At 42.8% G+C, this 13696-nt stretch overlaps 2 protein-coding genes across 3 annotated transcripts in view; one reads left to right on the top strand and one right to left on the bottom strand.

Annotated features, from left to right (window-relative positions):
* The window catches only part of bin3 (bridging integrator 3), a gene marked incomplete in the record, with an annotated part of 44912 nt that extends 33513 nt beyond the window's left edge, over positions 1–11399 (top strand). The window contains 3 exon segments of one of the 2 annotated variants that reach the window (XM_014023855.1): positions 4175–4316; positions 5371–5505; positions 11305–11399. In XM_014023855.1, coding sequence (XP_013879309.1) covers positions 4175–4316; positions 5371–5505; positions 11305–11346 — 319 coding nt within the window. 2 annotated transcript variants of the gene reach the window in all.
* The window catches only part of acsl2 (acyl-CoA synthetase long chain family member 2), a 33705-nt gene continuing 28893 nt past the window's right edge, over positions 8885–13696 (bottom strand). The window contains exons 7-20 of the mRNA XM_014023845.1: positions 13470–13648; positions 13324–13356; positions 13082–13133; positions 12845–12918; positions 12467–12544; positions 12233–12367; positions 12002–12136; positions 10505–10673; positions 10335–10423; positions 10148–10264; positions 9924–10067; positions 9746–9847; positions 9600–9671; positions 8885–9509 (exon numbers count right to left, since the gene is read on the bottom strand). Of these exons, the coding sequence (XP_013879299.1) occupies positions 9372–9509; positions 9600–9671; positions 9746–9847; positions 9924–10067; positions 10148–10264; positions 10335–10423; positions 10505–10673; positions 12002–12136; positions 12233–12367; positions 12467–12544; positions 12845–12918; positions 13082–13133; positions 13324–13356; positions 13470–13648 (1517 nt within the window). The 3' untranslated portion in view covers positions 8885–9371. The remainder of the gene's footprint in view (positions 9510–9599; positions 9672–9745; positions 9848–9923; positions 10068–10147; positions 10265–10334; positions 10424–10504; positions 10674–12001; positions 12137–12232; positions 12368–12466; positions 12545–12844; positions 12919–13081; positions 13134–13323; positions 13357–13469; positions 13649–13696) is intronic.

Here is a 13696-nt window from a genome sequence, read left to right as displayed (position 1 = left end):
CACACACACACACACACACACACACACACACACACACACACACACACACACACACACTGCTGAAGGGAGTGGCTGGGCTATCCCACCCATCTTCCGGAGCTCTAGTTAAGGTTTGCTTCCTCCTCTTGGCTCCTCCCAGGACATTAAACATGTGCACTGTTTTTAGAACACAAGCAAGCTGTTTGTGACGCAGAATTCTGTTGAACTTTCTTCTTAATAAGGCTCCCATTTAGTAAAATGTCTAATGTAAAGTGAAATCACTGTTTGCCTGGGTTAGGTCAGTGTCTGTACGTGTAAAACCCCGTCTCCCTCGTGTGCACTGGTGGGGAGCAGCGACAGGATGGAATGGTTCTAATTTCCTCTTCCTGGTGGGCGGCAGGCGGACGTGTGGGCAGGCTCAGAGTATGGCAAAGAGCCCAGCTTCCTGGGCCCAGCTCTGTGTGGATTGGTTGAAGAAGGGGAACTGTCTCAGGATAACACACGCTGTCACAAAAACACGCACACACTCACCAATATGCAAACACCAGCCTGGACTTTGAGGGGTGAGCAGAGGTGTTGGTATTTTGCACCATAAAGCAACTTTTGCTTTAATATGTTTCTAAAATGATGCAGGGGAAATGGGTTTTAAAATGAATGCCAAAATAAACTGACCTTTCAGTTTTACTGCTAATCTAAAAAAACAAAACAGCATTGCTGGTTATTTATTTACAAAGGTGTTGTTAATAAAGCAAAGATACAAAAGCTGGTGTGCGTTAAAGCTTCCATTAAGATTCCATTAGTCCTTCATTAAGTTTTTTTTTTACTCATCTCAAGATTGTCTGGCTTGTGATCTTGTGGCATTGTAAGTACAATTAGTGGAGAGTTGAAAAGAAGATTGTTATATTAATGGAAGACGTTCACTTATTAGTGTGTGCTTGTAATTACTGTGTTTGTTTGTTAGGTTATGCTTTTTTGTCCATGTGTAACTGCTATTTAAACTTTTGGCATCCATCCTTTTAACTTACATCTGGTGAAGTGCACAGAAAACAAACGTAAAAACACTCCTGTGTTTTTTTACTTCTCCCAGGTTGAATTGAGAGTCTCATCCATTCAGTAGGGTCACTGAATGACATCAGTGTGTTTATGTGAGGGGAGGGGAGTGCGTGGGCATCGAGGCATTTGTATTATCAGGGCCTCCTAACATGGCCCTTTCTGCTTCATTGTTCTTTTGGGTGAGACAGAAGTCAGGCCTGTTTTGAGACCTCTGCCCTAGGTTAAGCGAGAGCTGGACAAACCACCATCACCCCTCTGTGTTAAATGAAGACCGCTTCTGAAGCAGGTCAGGAGGCCTAAAGCCAGCAGGGACTTTTTGGCCCTAGCTGTTGGGATCAAGGAGGCCTGAATTTACTGATGAATTTTCATAGCTTGAGAGTCTATTTTATGTTTGTAGTTTACCAGCTGTATATCTGTCAGCTTGGCTTTGTGAGTTTTTGAGTTCTGGCAAAACATTGCAATAAGGCACATTAGCCTGATTCAAAAAACCATTTCAAACTAGGCCTGAAATGCTTTTTACTTGCCTCTGTGTGACCTGTAAAAGGACCTAGGTGTCATCTGGGGGTAGTAATCAACCTGCCACTGCTGTGCCTCTGAGCTACAAAGGGAAGTAGTGACAAATGCCAAACAGCTAAGACGTCTCAAAGACATATTTGCGGCTCCAAGGTGTGATGTAGTGATGAAAACTATTTGTGCAACCAGCCAGCTGCAAACAACAGTATCTGACATGCTTTCTCCTCTGAGTTACACACAGCACTTCCTATGGTTCCACAATGCTGGCTTCTTTATAAAAACTCACATCATCCAAAGATGTGGGTTGCTTGATTAGAAATTTATGAACATCCAAAGCCAGATTTAAAAGTGGCTTGTCATTTGAAGCCATAGTGAATTGTTATTGGAACAATCAATTGAAAGAGAGAAAAATCTCCGTGTTCTCATTTATTTGTGTTGGTAGCATCATTGTAAGAATATTTTTTTATTTTTAACAAACCTTGCTGTGATTTAACTTTCAGTCTTTGTTTGACACAAAAATGCTACAATTTGCACAAATAATTCACTTTTCCCGTTTTTTTTTTTTTTTAGTGGCTTGTTGTGTTTTCTTTACAGTATTAAGTTATGTGACTAAAGGCCAGCCAGACTCCTAGTCTGAGGGTGTCTAGACCAGACTGAGGCTTGGCTGATTGTTCAGACTGGCCTGCCTGTGGATTGGCAGCTGCTCATAAACTCATTTTTGGGTTCGTATTGCTCTTTCCGTTCAGCCTGTTCACCACACCCTGACCTGTCACATGGACAGTGTCGTGCCCTTGGCCCCTTTGCAGCATCTAACCAGACAACCCTCAAACAGGAATGCAAACTCAGATTTTACTGGCTGACCAGGAGTTGTTTGGTTAGGATCAGGATGTCTAAGGAAAAAAGCCCCAGTCTTGGATAGTTTTAGACAGATCTATTGGGTATTTTATGTGAGGTACCAAACTCTTATGTGGGAATCAGGACACAGCAGAATCACTTTACCATCAAGACAAATAGAGCATTAAATGTAACAGCAGGGCCTCAGCATCTAGCAGGGCTAAAAGAAGAATGGGTTGATAAGGAGCTGCTTTGTGCATTTTGTTACTGGAACAGGGAAGGTGTTGAGTTTTGGTATGCACAAAAGTAGTTGTTCCGGCAGTGTTGTCCCACTCAAACAGGCCGTTGGGGTTTGTCACCTGAAGATAGTATCAAGTAAACTGTGCTGGTGATTATTCTATTAGCCTTTGTGTCAAGTAAAAGCTGGTTACAGCTGCATTGTCAGCAGCCAGAAAAACAACGTTGGAGAGCAGTCATGACTCGAGGGTAGTTACATAATCCCTTGGCACTTGAAGAATGTGTATACTGGAGCAGATAGTAGACTTGAGGATCGGCATCCACCCCTACCGTAAACTGGGCCAAAGTAGGATTTTATAAATAGTTAGAAAGCGTGGGCCGTGGGGCTGGGCTCGGCTGAGCTACGTGATGTCACTCAAATACTACAAAACCACTCCTTGCTCAACTTCCTGTCAGAAACAATTCCCGTTTGTCTGAAAAGCAAGCCTCAGCCCTCCCCCTGTGCCCCATCAGCCCCTGGTAAGGTGTAATGACCAGACAGAGTTGTAATTTACGAGTTAACAATACATTCACATGCTTTCAGTGGTTTTCTCATCTGCTGCACATAGCAGGGCAAGGCTTGACCTGGAGAGGAATGTAAATGATGTAGCCCACACATTTTGTGGTTAATAATGCCATGGATAGATGTTCACATAAAAAACTGTTCTAGTAGTGAGCCTACACAGCAGATGACAGGCTTTAAATGACTCATTCAAAAAAGGTTGATCTAATTCTTCATTACGATTGTTTTTACTTCTTACTCATATGCAGTAGGCACCTGTGTGAAAACTCTTGTAGTCTGCCTTTGAAAACTATTTACTGCTTTCTAAGTATCAACAATGGTGAAAAAGGATTGCTGCCAGATTTGTTTTTTTGTAACGCTGACCTTTGTTGTATTTAAAGCTTTCTGATCTCTCTCATCCCAATCACACTAATGCTCTCTAATGACATATTAGATATGAATTCAAACAGACACAGAACCCCTTCATTTCATTACTTTGTATGTGTGTGTTTTATTTTAATCAAATATTGGGTTTGATTGTTCATATTTGTATGCAGTGTTTCTGTTTCCCATTAAGAGCAGACACAAAACCAGTGCAACAAGTCCCAGGATGAAGCTCAGACTCCTGTTGCTAAGTTACAGATGAATGTTTTCCTATTTTTAGTGCAGAAGACCAGGATTCTTGTTGCAAGAATATATTTTCATTTGGAATGGGATAATTGTCACAAAATAAATTGTTTCATGCCGTTCTGAACTACAGTAATTAGATAATAGATGAGAGGAAGCTTAATGCAGAGCTGTCCTCTGGGGTTTGAGAGTACCTCTACAAGAAGATGTTTAGGAGAGCAGTTTTATTAAATCATAATGGCTTTTGTTGAGATCTGATGCGATACAAAAACTATCTGAATTTTTGATAGAAAAATGAAAACTGTTGTTTTTTTTTCTGCCCTACCTTTTGAGTTTGAGAAGTTTTCTTCATGCATCACTGTGCGTGTTGTGTCTCATTGTGTCTTTTAGGTACAGCGGCGTCTTCCCAAGCCTCAACATGGCGGTGAAACGTCGAGAGCAGGCCCTGCAGGACTACAAACGCTTGCAATCCAAAGTGGAAAAATATGAAGAGAAAGAGAAAACCGGCCCAGTTATGGTCAAACTACACCAGGTACTGTCAGCTTACACGTGTCAAGTCGGCTAAAAGACTCTTAACTTCCAAGGGAGCAGGGTTCACCTGCTCTAGCTGTTACGTGTGCTGTGAATAGAGCATGATAAGTGGGAAAAGACACAAATGCTGACTGGATGTGAATAAAATAGTTGAGCACATGCATACAGTACATGTGCACTCCTTCACCCACGCAAGCTAGCAGGCTCTCAAGTAGTGCCTTTTCAAAAAAAGGCACTGCTGCACATCTACAGGCACGTAATTGAGAATTGTAGACACACACACACACACCACGAGGCCACTACAGAGGCGCACACATTCACAGATAGTGTTGCATGGTTGCCTATGCTGTTGCCTCTAACATCCTCACACGGTGAGCCTCCCACACACACAGAGAAAAGCACTGTCAGGGGAACAAAGCCTTGAAGAGGCCCTACCTCCCTGCCCTTTGAATCCCTGTGCACTTAAAGAAATGATCCTTACACAACATTTGTGTGTCATTTTAACTCTCATATGCAGGGTGGGAGGGGGGGGGGGGGCACAAATTGAAGAGAATATAAAGAATATTCCCTAATGGAGCAAATAAACAATATGTTGTTGTATAGTTATAGCAACTCCCTGCTTTCCCTTAATAAAATTTCTCACCCTCTCACAATTCTTCATTGTGCATTCCATAACTCCATGCCTACAGTAGACTACCCACTAATACATTCACACAGAGATCAGTGGTGCTGGAGTCCACTCACAGCCAAGTCTGCCCACATTACCAACTCCTCCTCACTGTGGTCGTGATTACAGCCTTTTTTGCACTGCATCTCCGTGGGAATTAGGAAAATATCTTTCATAACAATAAGAAAAAAAGATCAATATTGATGCGCGAAGTAGTGATTTTACGTATATCTAACTTCTTTCACTTTGCACGATTTAATTTCCCAAATCTGTAAGTCTTTGACAAATGAATTACAGCGTGCACTGGCGATGGTGTCCGCCTGTCTAAATTTAGAACAGGCGATTTTTGACCCGTGCTCTTGTTTCTCATCTTTCCTACAAATTCCAGGCAAAAGAAGAGCTCAAACCGGTGAAGGACGACTTCGAGGCCAAGAACAAGCAGCTGCTGGACGAGATGCCCAAGTTCTACCAGAGTCGCATCGACTACTTCCAGCCCAGCTTTGAGGCTCTCATCCGTGCGCAGGTTAGTGAAGTTCTCTTAAAAAAGAAAAAAGAAAGCAGACCCGATGAGGCTCCCGCAGCTGCAGACACACCCTTCAAGCAGTGTGCTGTTAACAGGTCTGATGAAGGGTGTGTTTAAGTCAGGCAGTCTGTCTCCCACCCTGCAGTCCTAATGTGATTAACCCCCGGTGACGACCCACACTGCTGTGAGGAAGGCCTCATCTGTCTGGCTCCACAGCGGTGCTGCGAGTCGTCCTCTAACCTGCAGCTTTTTCTTTAAGCAGCTGAGTGTCTGAAGTTAGCGCCACCATGTCCCCCTCCCTCCCCCCACCTGCTCGTCCATGTCATTTCCTCTATGGGACGGTCGCTGGCACGCTCCTAATTAGTAAACCAGATTATCCCAGACCTAATGACAATTATGGAGTTCTGTGATGCACTTTGAACTTCAGATTAGCAGATGAGGTATGAGCTATTGACACACACAGACTCACAAGTGGGTGGTCAGTAGTCCCAAACCTTTGCTTTGTGCACGGTTTCATCCTTGGCTTCCCTTTTTCCCCAGCAGCAGCAGCAGATAAAGGCACAAAGGCTGCTTTTGTTATGAGTAATCCTCAGCAGGCGCTACAGCCTGATCTGTCCACTTGTGCAGATACTGAGAAATTGACGTTTTTTAAAAATAAACAAATCACACAATCACAGATGTTTGGTTGATTTTCTTGCAGTGAACATATTGTGTATAGGTTTGTAGCAGTTTAAATTATTTAGTATATTAGAGGTCAAAATAAAATCTTGGTAGAAATATGAATCAGACACAAATGTGTTAAAAAGCCCAAAGGTCATTTTGATTAAAGTTCTGCTTTAACACAAGGTTCTGTTCAGTCCCAGTTGTGCGAGGTCACTTTTATGCCGAGTGATGACTCGAGTAATTGTAAGGTGGTTTTCGGTCCAGAGAACATGCTGATCTGGTGTACATTATCATCACTGGTCATATGGACATTTCCGACGCTCCTTTCAACAAGTCACTTTTGAGGGAAAAAAATGTATCCGTTTCCCCCCTACAAACAGCAGTAACCCAATACTTATGGCCCAGTCATGTGGTTTAGGTGGCAAATTTTGGTGTAAACAGGCAGTGTCTTTCAGACTGGGCACTTAAAAAGGCTTGTATAAAGTGGTTTAGACTCTGACATTATTCCTTTTGGCTGGTTGTGTCTATAATGCTTAGGGCCTCAGTCAACAAATAACTGTTACTTTGACAATTTATGTGAATGAATAACTCTTCTTCCCTTCTGGTGTTCTGGTTCGTCTCTTTGCTTCTGCCTGCAATGAAAAGCACATGTCGTTTCGGAGATGCCCCCCTTAAGAGCGCTGGCATCGTTTGCATTGCTGTTTGAATAAATATTGAGACGTGCTTGTGGGTTTCAAGGGGTTATATTTCCCAGTACTTTCATTCTCTGCCTACTCTTCTAGAGTCTTGTAATGTGATTAAAGTCTATTAATCATCAAAGCAACTCTCTGGGGAGCCTGACTCATGCACCAAGGGGAAGAAGCAGGGGTGGGAAGTGTCAAGAAAGCTTTCAGTGAACACTCTATCTCTTGTTCAGATTGGGAGAGAAAAGCAGGGTCAGTAGCCACTGAAGTGCTGGGCTTTTTGGGGGGGCTTTGTTAGAATAGTTTGATTTCTGTGGGCACCCTTTTCTCTTCTCCCATCACTCCTCATTAGGAGAATCTGAGACCAGCAGCTTCAGACTTCTGCGAGAAAAAGCAGGATTAGCAGTTTGGAAACAAATGTGGATCTTTTTTTTTTCTTGAGAGGTATTTAAGAAGCAATCCTGGATTGACCCTGCCATGGTTTATCTTTAAGAAAAAATGGAATTGTATTTTTCCGTAGTGACAAAATCTTTTTTTTTTTCCCTGCCCACCAGGTGGTCTATTTCACTGAAATGTACAAGGTCTTCAGCGAGTTAACAGACCAGATCGACCAAGCTGGTTTGACTGACGAGCAGAGGCAGAGGGAGACTGAGGCCAAGCTGAACGAGTTGCGCTCTCTGTCCATTGTCGCCAACGACTGAGGGAGGAAAGCTGAACATCGGGAGGTGCTCTTTTCATGCCTCTCTGAATGGATTGCTCTCTTTCAAAGCTCTCCTGGAGTTCAAACGGACAGCAGTGGCCTTAACCTGATTATCAGCTGGTTTTGTTGCGGCCTCACCTCCCCACCCCCACTTTTTTTCTTCCATTTTTGTTGCACTACATCCCGTTTCATCCTCATATCAGAGCAGCTGAAAGCCACATTAACAAAGCCATCAGCCAAGTGACAAATAAAAAGCCAATTTTTCTTTTTTTAATGGAAAAAAACAGATTTTATCAGAGCTACTTCTGTCAGGGTTACACTACATTGTTTTTGAGAAAGTTACAAGCATTTTTTCTGAAGTTGAGCAATAATTTGTTAATAGTCTCATCTATGCTACCAAAATGCTTTTAAAGATGTTTTTTTTAATTATATAAATTACAAACAGTGCAGTTATTGTTAAATCAAGGACTGTAGGTTACCACCAAAATCACCAAATCTTTGTTTTGTCCTTTTCTAATTGTAAGTTTAGTTTTGGGGGCTTTTTTAAAAATGTAATTGGGGTTTATAATTGTAAACATAGCATCACCATTGTGTAATGTGCCTATATTGTTCTGGCTTTAAAATGTAACACAATAACGAACTTGTGTGAAGTGGGACTCGACCTGAGCGGCACTGAAAGGTAACACTGCTCAGGCTCAACAGACGAACTTCTGCACCAAGAAAACAAATGCTGGCACTCCCTCTAGTGGAAGTCACACGTCATGACATGCACACTCTCCTTTTGTTCACAGCATCCAGTCCTTTGTTCTATTGTTGGTTTGAGTGTGTATTAGCAAAAGAAGCTCACACATTTCTGGGATGCTAGAAAGTCCCTTTTTCACCCTCAACACCAGATCTGGGAGCCAGTTTTTGTTTTTGGCCTCTTAATTTTGGATGAAGTCATACTGCTATTGCACTCCTTTGTTTCCACTCTGTTGGGCTGAGCCTCAGTATGAAAGGCACGCTGTATGGTGATGCACACACTGTCTCGTCTTATGTGACGTTAAGTTTTATTATTATTTCATGGCCTATTAAGTAGATTATTTATTCTGATTTATTTTTTATTTTTATGGCTTAGTTTGTTTCGAGTTGTCCTGTGATGCACATTGTTACGTTATTAACTTCACTAATGAAGGTACTTTTTTATTTAGTTTTTTATATTTTAACTGAACTAAGGGAATTCTTTGTTTTTAATTGGTTTTGTTGACAATTTGTTCTAAGCTGTAATCAATCATGAAGTAAATGAAACTTGATTTAATTATCAGTTATGGAGTGTTTCTCATTGAGACTGCAGGAGTTTTAAAAGTTCTTTATTTCTAACAAACCATTGCAGTTTGAAAAGATCATCAGTTCTGATGTTTTCACTTAAAATGTTACAGGAGATGCTTCTGTGTTGAAATCTGAGATGTTTGTAAAAAGCTTATATTGTGGTGAGACAGACTCCAGGAACTGTACAATATGACTAACTTACAATTAATGCAACTGTCGTGAATAACAACGTCCCACAAAGACTTAAAATCCCTTTAAAAATACCTGAAAAATAGTTTAGTGTAAAAAAAGTGAGTCTTATTTCCACTATTAAACAACATATGGTCCATAAAAAGTTAAAGGAACATCATGTTTGCGTAAAAAAAGGTAGTGACCAAATGTGGACAGGAGTTAAACTGTATATAAAAACATGAAAAGACATCCAGTTGTAGGTTTCTACACAGCACTGTAGGAGCTCCTGGACTAGTTTCTTCTCCTGCGTGCAGCGCGGTGAGCCTCAGGTGTGGAGTGGATTAAATCGTTGACTTGTACATGCTCGACAGCTGTTCCTGAAACACTCTGCGGATGTCGGCCCGTCGGATTTTCAGGGTGGGCGTGAGAAGGCCGTTGGCCGTGCTGAACGTCTCTGGGTGCAAATAAAGATCTTTCACCTGTGACGACACAAAAAAGGATTCCAGCAGAAGTTACAGACGTGTGTTTGCAGCTTGTAAAATTGGATTTCTCTATTGAAGGCTGCTCACCTGTTCAAAAGATTTAAGTCCTGCTTCCTTCCCCACTGATCTCACATCTTCTAATACAGCATTCTTTACATCCTGTTGGGAGACAATCAGTGTTTCAAACCCCTTGTAAAATTATTAACGTTTAAAAATATAGTAATTTGATTTACAGGATTTTGACACAGCTCCTCGTAGGAGCCAACAAAGCCCCGCTCCTTGGCCCAGGCAACGAACACCTCTCTGTCAGGCACAACTATTCCTACGACGTAAGACTGGAGAGGACAGGAGAAAGTCAAGCATCAGAAAATCCACATTTCTTTGCAGAAGAATTTGTTTTCTGTAAAGCACCTGTAAACTATCTCCGTGAACGAACACCTGCAGCACAGGAACGGAGCGCTGGTAGACGTTTTCGATTTTCTCCGGTGCGACATACTCTCCCTGACACAGCTTGAAGATGTGCTTCTTCCTGTCTATGATGCGCAGCGTGCCAGTCTGACACAAGAAAATGTGTTTATTGGAACTTTTGCTTACTGGAAATAGAGCATAAATGCGCAGTTATTGTCTCGTCTTACTGGAAGCCACTGGCCAACATCCCCAGTGTGCAGCCAGCCATCGCTGTCCAAGGCCTCAGCTGTCTTCTCTGGGTCCTTCAGGTAACCTTTGAACACGCTGGGACCACGGACACAAATCTTAAAAGAAACAAAATTATTTTAAAAAGTTTGGACACAAAATATGATTGCCTCTTTCCGATGTTCTCACCTCGCCTTCTCCATTCTTAGCGTAGTAGTTCATGTCAGGGATGTCAACCAGCTTGACCATGGCGCCCGGTACAGGAGAACCAACATGACCTGAAATGGAAATGATCCAAATATCAGCTGAGAACAGGAGCAACCTGCTACAACCTGTAAAAAAAAAAAAAATTAAAATACCTGTGCTGTTATCCCCTACCAAGGAGAAAGTGCAGCCTCCTGTGCACTCCGTCTGTCCATAACCCTCACAGATTATACAGCCCAGAGTGGCTCGGAGGAAGGACAACACCGAGGAGGAGATGGGCGCCGAGGCGGTCAGGGCAAACCGAACGTTGCCTCCTAAACTGGCCTGAGACACAAAAGAACCTTTTAACACAACCATAACATGATCCATGCTTGTTTCAATCTGAACTATTTTACCCACGGTCATAGTTTTCTATCTGAATACACGCAGAGGCACAAACTGGTTTCAGTTTTTAGCATCATGTGTGAATCTCTCTCTGATACACTCCCACAGGGCCAATATGCTGCGAGTGAAGTTGGCATCAATAGTTGGAACAATCAGGCCTTTCCTGAACAGACTCAGAGTTGTTGCTATTTGTGAGGCTGCTTGTTTACATGTGCAGCTGTAGTATAAAGTGTACTTTATAGGTTTGACCACCTGTGTTTTGACTTGTGTTAGGAGTCATTTAGGACAGCGATGTAATACCTTTTTAAAAGGAAAAAAAGTGAGGATTTTAAAGAGGTTTGCCAGCAAGACGATAAATAAAACGTGTTATTTTAAATCGGGGGTATTATGTATTTTCCAGGCACATATCCAGTAACTATGTTACCTTCAGTTGTTATGAAAATGCTGTAAATTTAACTTTGTATCATTATAGCCAATCTAAACACCTTGAAAGTGGCCTCTCTCTCTCTCTAAGAATCTCCTACCGTTTCTGACATTCCCACTTCAGCACATCTTCACAACTATGCTTCAGGGAAGGGGTGCTCTGTATGGCGGGAGCTCGGCTGCAGACTGAGCTCCAGGGAGGAGCTATGTACAAAAAGGCGGGGCTTTGTACCAGCAAGCGTTTAGGCAGCTCCACATGGACATGCAGGGATTTCTCAGACATGCAGGGATGAGTTAAAGCAACACTCTGGGTATGTTTTTGATGAGGAAATGACATAACATGATATAAAACTAAAAATAAAGTTGATTTTGCACAATCCTCCCCTTTAATTGAATCCCACAATGAAAACAGTGAGTCTGGATCAGAGTGCTGACGTATTCTGAGTCACATCTTTGCACCTGCTGGATTATTTCAGCTTCTGGGTGACTAATGGTCTAGAATTCCTTGAAGGAATGCCACTGCCTTCCATGATGAGAAATCAATGAGTGACATTAGAGACAGCTTGATCAAAGCTTGTACATGTGGTTCGGTTCAGAAATGTGTTACTACAGCATCAAATTTTAGGTCAGTGTCTAAGTTATAGATATTTTTTTGTGGGCTTAAGTCGATTACCTGTGGCAGCCATATTGAAGTGGGCTGACTAAAAGTTTATTGGTTGTAGAAGTGGATCATTTTACAAGTGGAAAAAATAAACTCATCCAGTGGTTCCTAAGTTATTGTGGTAACAGACATCCAAATATCTTGCATCGGGAGGTGATAATAGCACAGCCTTTTAGTAACTGACCTGTATTTTCCTGAACACCAGTTTGTCCCACAGACTATTGTTTCGTACGATTCCACTGCGGAGCTCGGCCTGTTTTCGCCTCACAGCGTAGTTAAACAGAGCCCGCTGAAACGGAGAGGTCACCGAACCCTGGATCTTTAAAGAAATTCATGAAAAATATAAACATTTTTTTTAAAAGACAAGCATCCTTCTCAGGGCTGGCAAATCAAAGTATCTAAAAGCTTCACTGACCTTATCGTAGATACGATTGAGTATACGAGGCACAACAGGAAACAGGGTGGGTTTGAGGGTTTTAATGTCGTCCATAAGAAGAGAAATGTCTCCCTGGAAGAATCCTACTCGGGCTCCAAAGTAGTACATAGTGAGCTGTGATAGAAACATGTTCAATTTTAAAAGGGGTTTGTGGGCAAAAAAGCCGACTCGGGATAAAAGAAAATAAACAAAGACGTGAAGAAGAGCTCCGACCTGAATCATCCTCTCGAACATGTGGGCAAGCGGCAGGTACGAGATTGACACGTCCTCTGTCGTGATCACAAACGAACCCTGAGGAGGAAACAAGACGTGAAGTGAGCGATCACACTCAGGCAGCGGCGCCGAGCGAAGCCTCACGGGTGATCAAACATGCTGTATGGCTTCTCCAGCGGCGGTTAGACGGCACAATCTTTAGACAGGGCCAATTAGTTAAAGTACCTCGCAGCGACAGGGGCGATCAAACATCCAATTAATCATACCATTAAACACAGTGGGGGGAAGGGGAGCAGGTTTGACAAACAAGCGGACAGGAAGTGATGCTAGCTGCGAGGCTGTTCTCAATTAGACAAGGAGGTGGAAGTTTAGACAGACCTCCAGGATCTTAATGACAGAGGAAGTATTGGAGGCGATGTTGCCGTGGGTGATCATGGCTCCCTTGGGCTTCCCTGGATAAATAAACAAGAGATTATTGCCGTGGCCTGCACAGCAAAACGAACCTCCAGTGGCACCATAAAGACAGGTTGTTAGTGGGCACTGAAGGACGTTTCTCTAATGATGTGAGAAAGGTATAATTATGGTGAGAGGGGGGGCTTCTGAGATCAGACGTACCTGTGGTTCCACTGGTGAAGCAAACTACTGCCAGATCCTCAGGCTGGGGTGGCTACGAGACAGCAAAATAAAAGAATAAAAATGACTTACAGCTTCCTCCACTGTGTCCAGGTCCTGTTTACAAGTGAGTGTTAATGACATCTTATGAGACAGGAGAGCACTTAGAGGGAGATCAGCTGTTTACATGACTGGGGTTTGATGCGGTGACGCTGCAGCGGAGATACCAGAGAAGATAAACTCACCACAGGATCTTTGAGGTTCTGCTTCCCCAGCTCCTGGAAACGTGCACCAAAAAATATATCAGTCCATACCTCATCACAGCTTGTTCGATTAAAAGGCAGGCGAATTGAGAGGATTGTGATTGACTGCAGCGCTTCGTCCCACTCACCATGAGCTGGTCCCGTCTCAAAACCTCCACCTGGCACTTCTTCGCCCGCTCCGCGAACTTTTGGCTGAAGTCGGTGAAGAGAACCAGGCAGGAGATCTCCGGGGCTGTGCCGTTCTCCTTGCACTCGAGCAAAGACGCTGCCCTCTCCTCTTTGTCACAGATCACTAGTGTTATCTCCGCTGAACGAACACACACACACACACACACACACACACACACACACACAC

Source organism: Austrofundulus limnaeus, unplaced genomic scaffold (assembly GCF_001266775.1).
Source record: "Austrofundulus limnaeus strain Quisiro unplaced genomic scaffold, Austrofundulus_limnaeus-1.0 Scaffold393, whole genome shotgun sequence".
NCBI lineage: Eukaryota > Metazoa > Chordata > Actinopteri > Cyprinodontiformes > Rivulidae > Austrofundulus > Austrofundulus limnaeus.
This window is presented reverse-complemented; position numbering and strand designations above follow the sequence as displayed.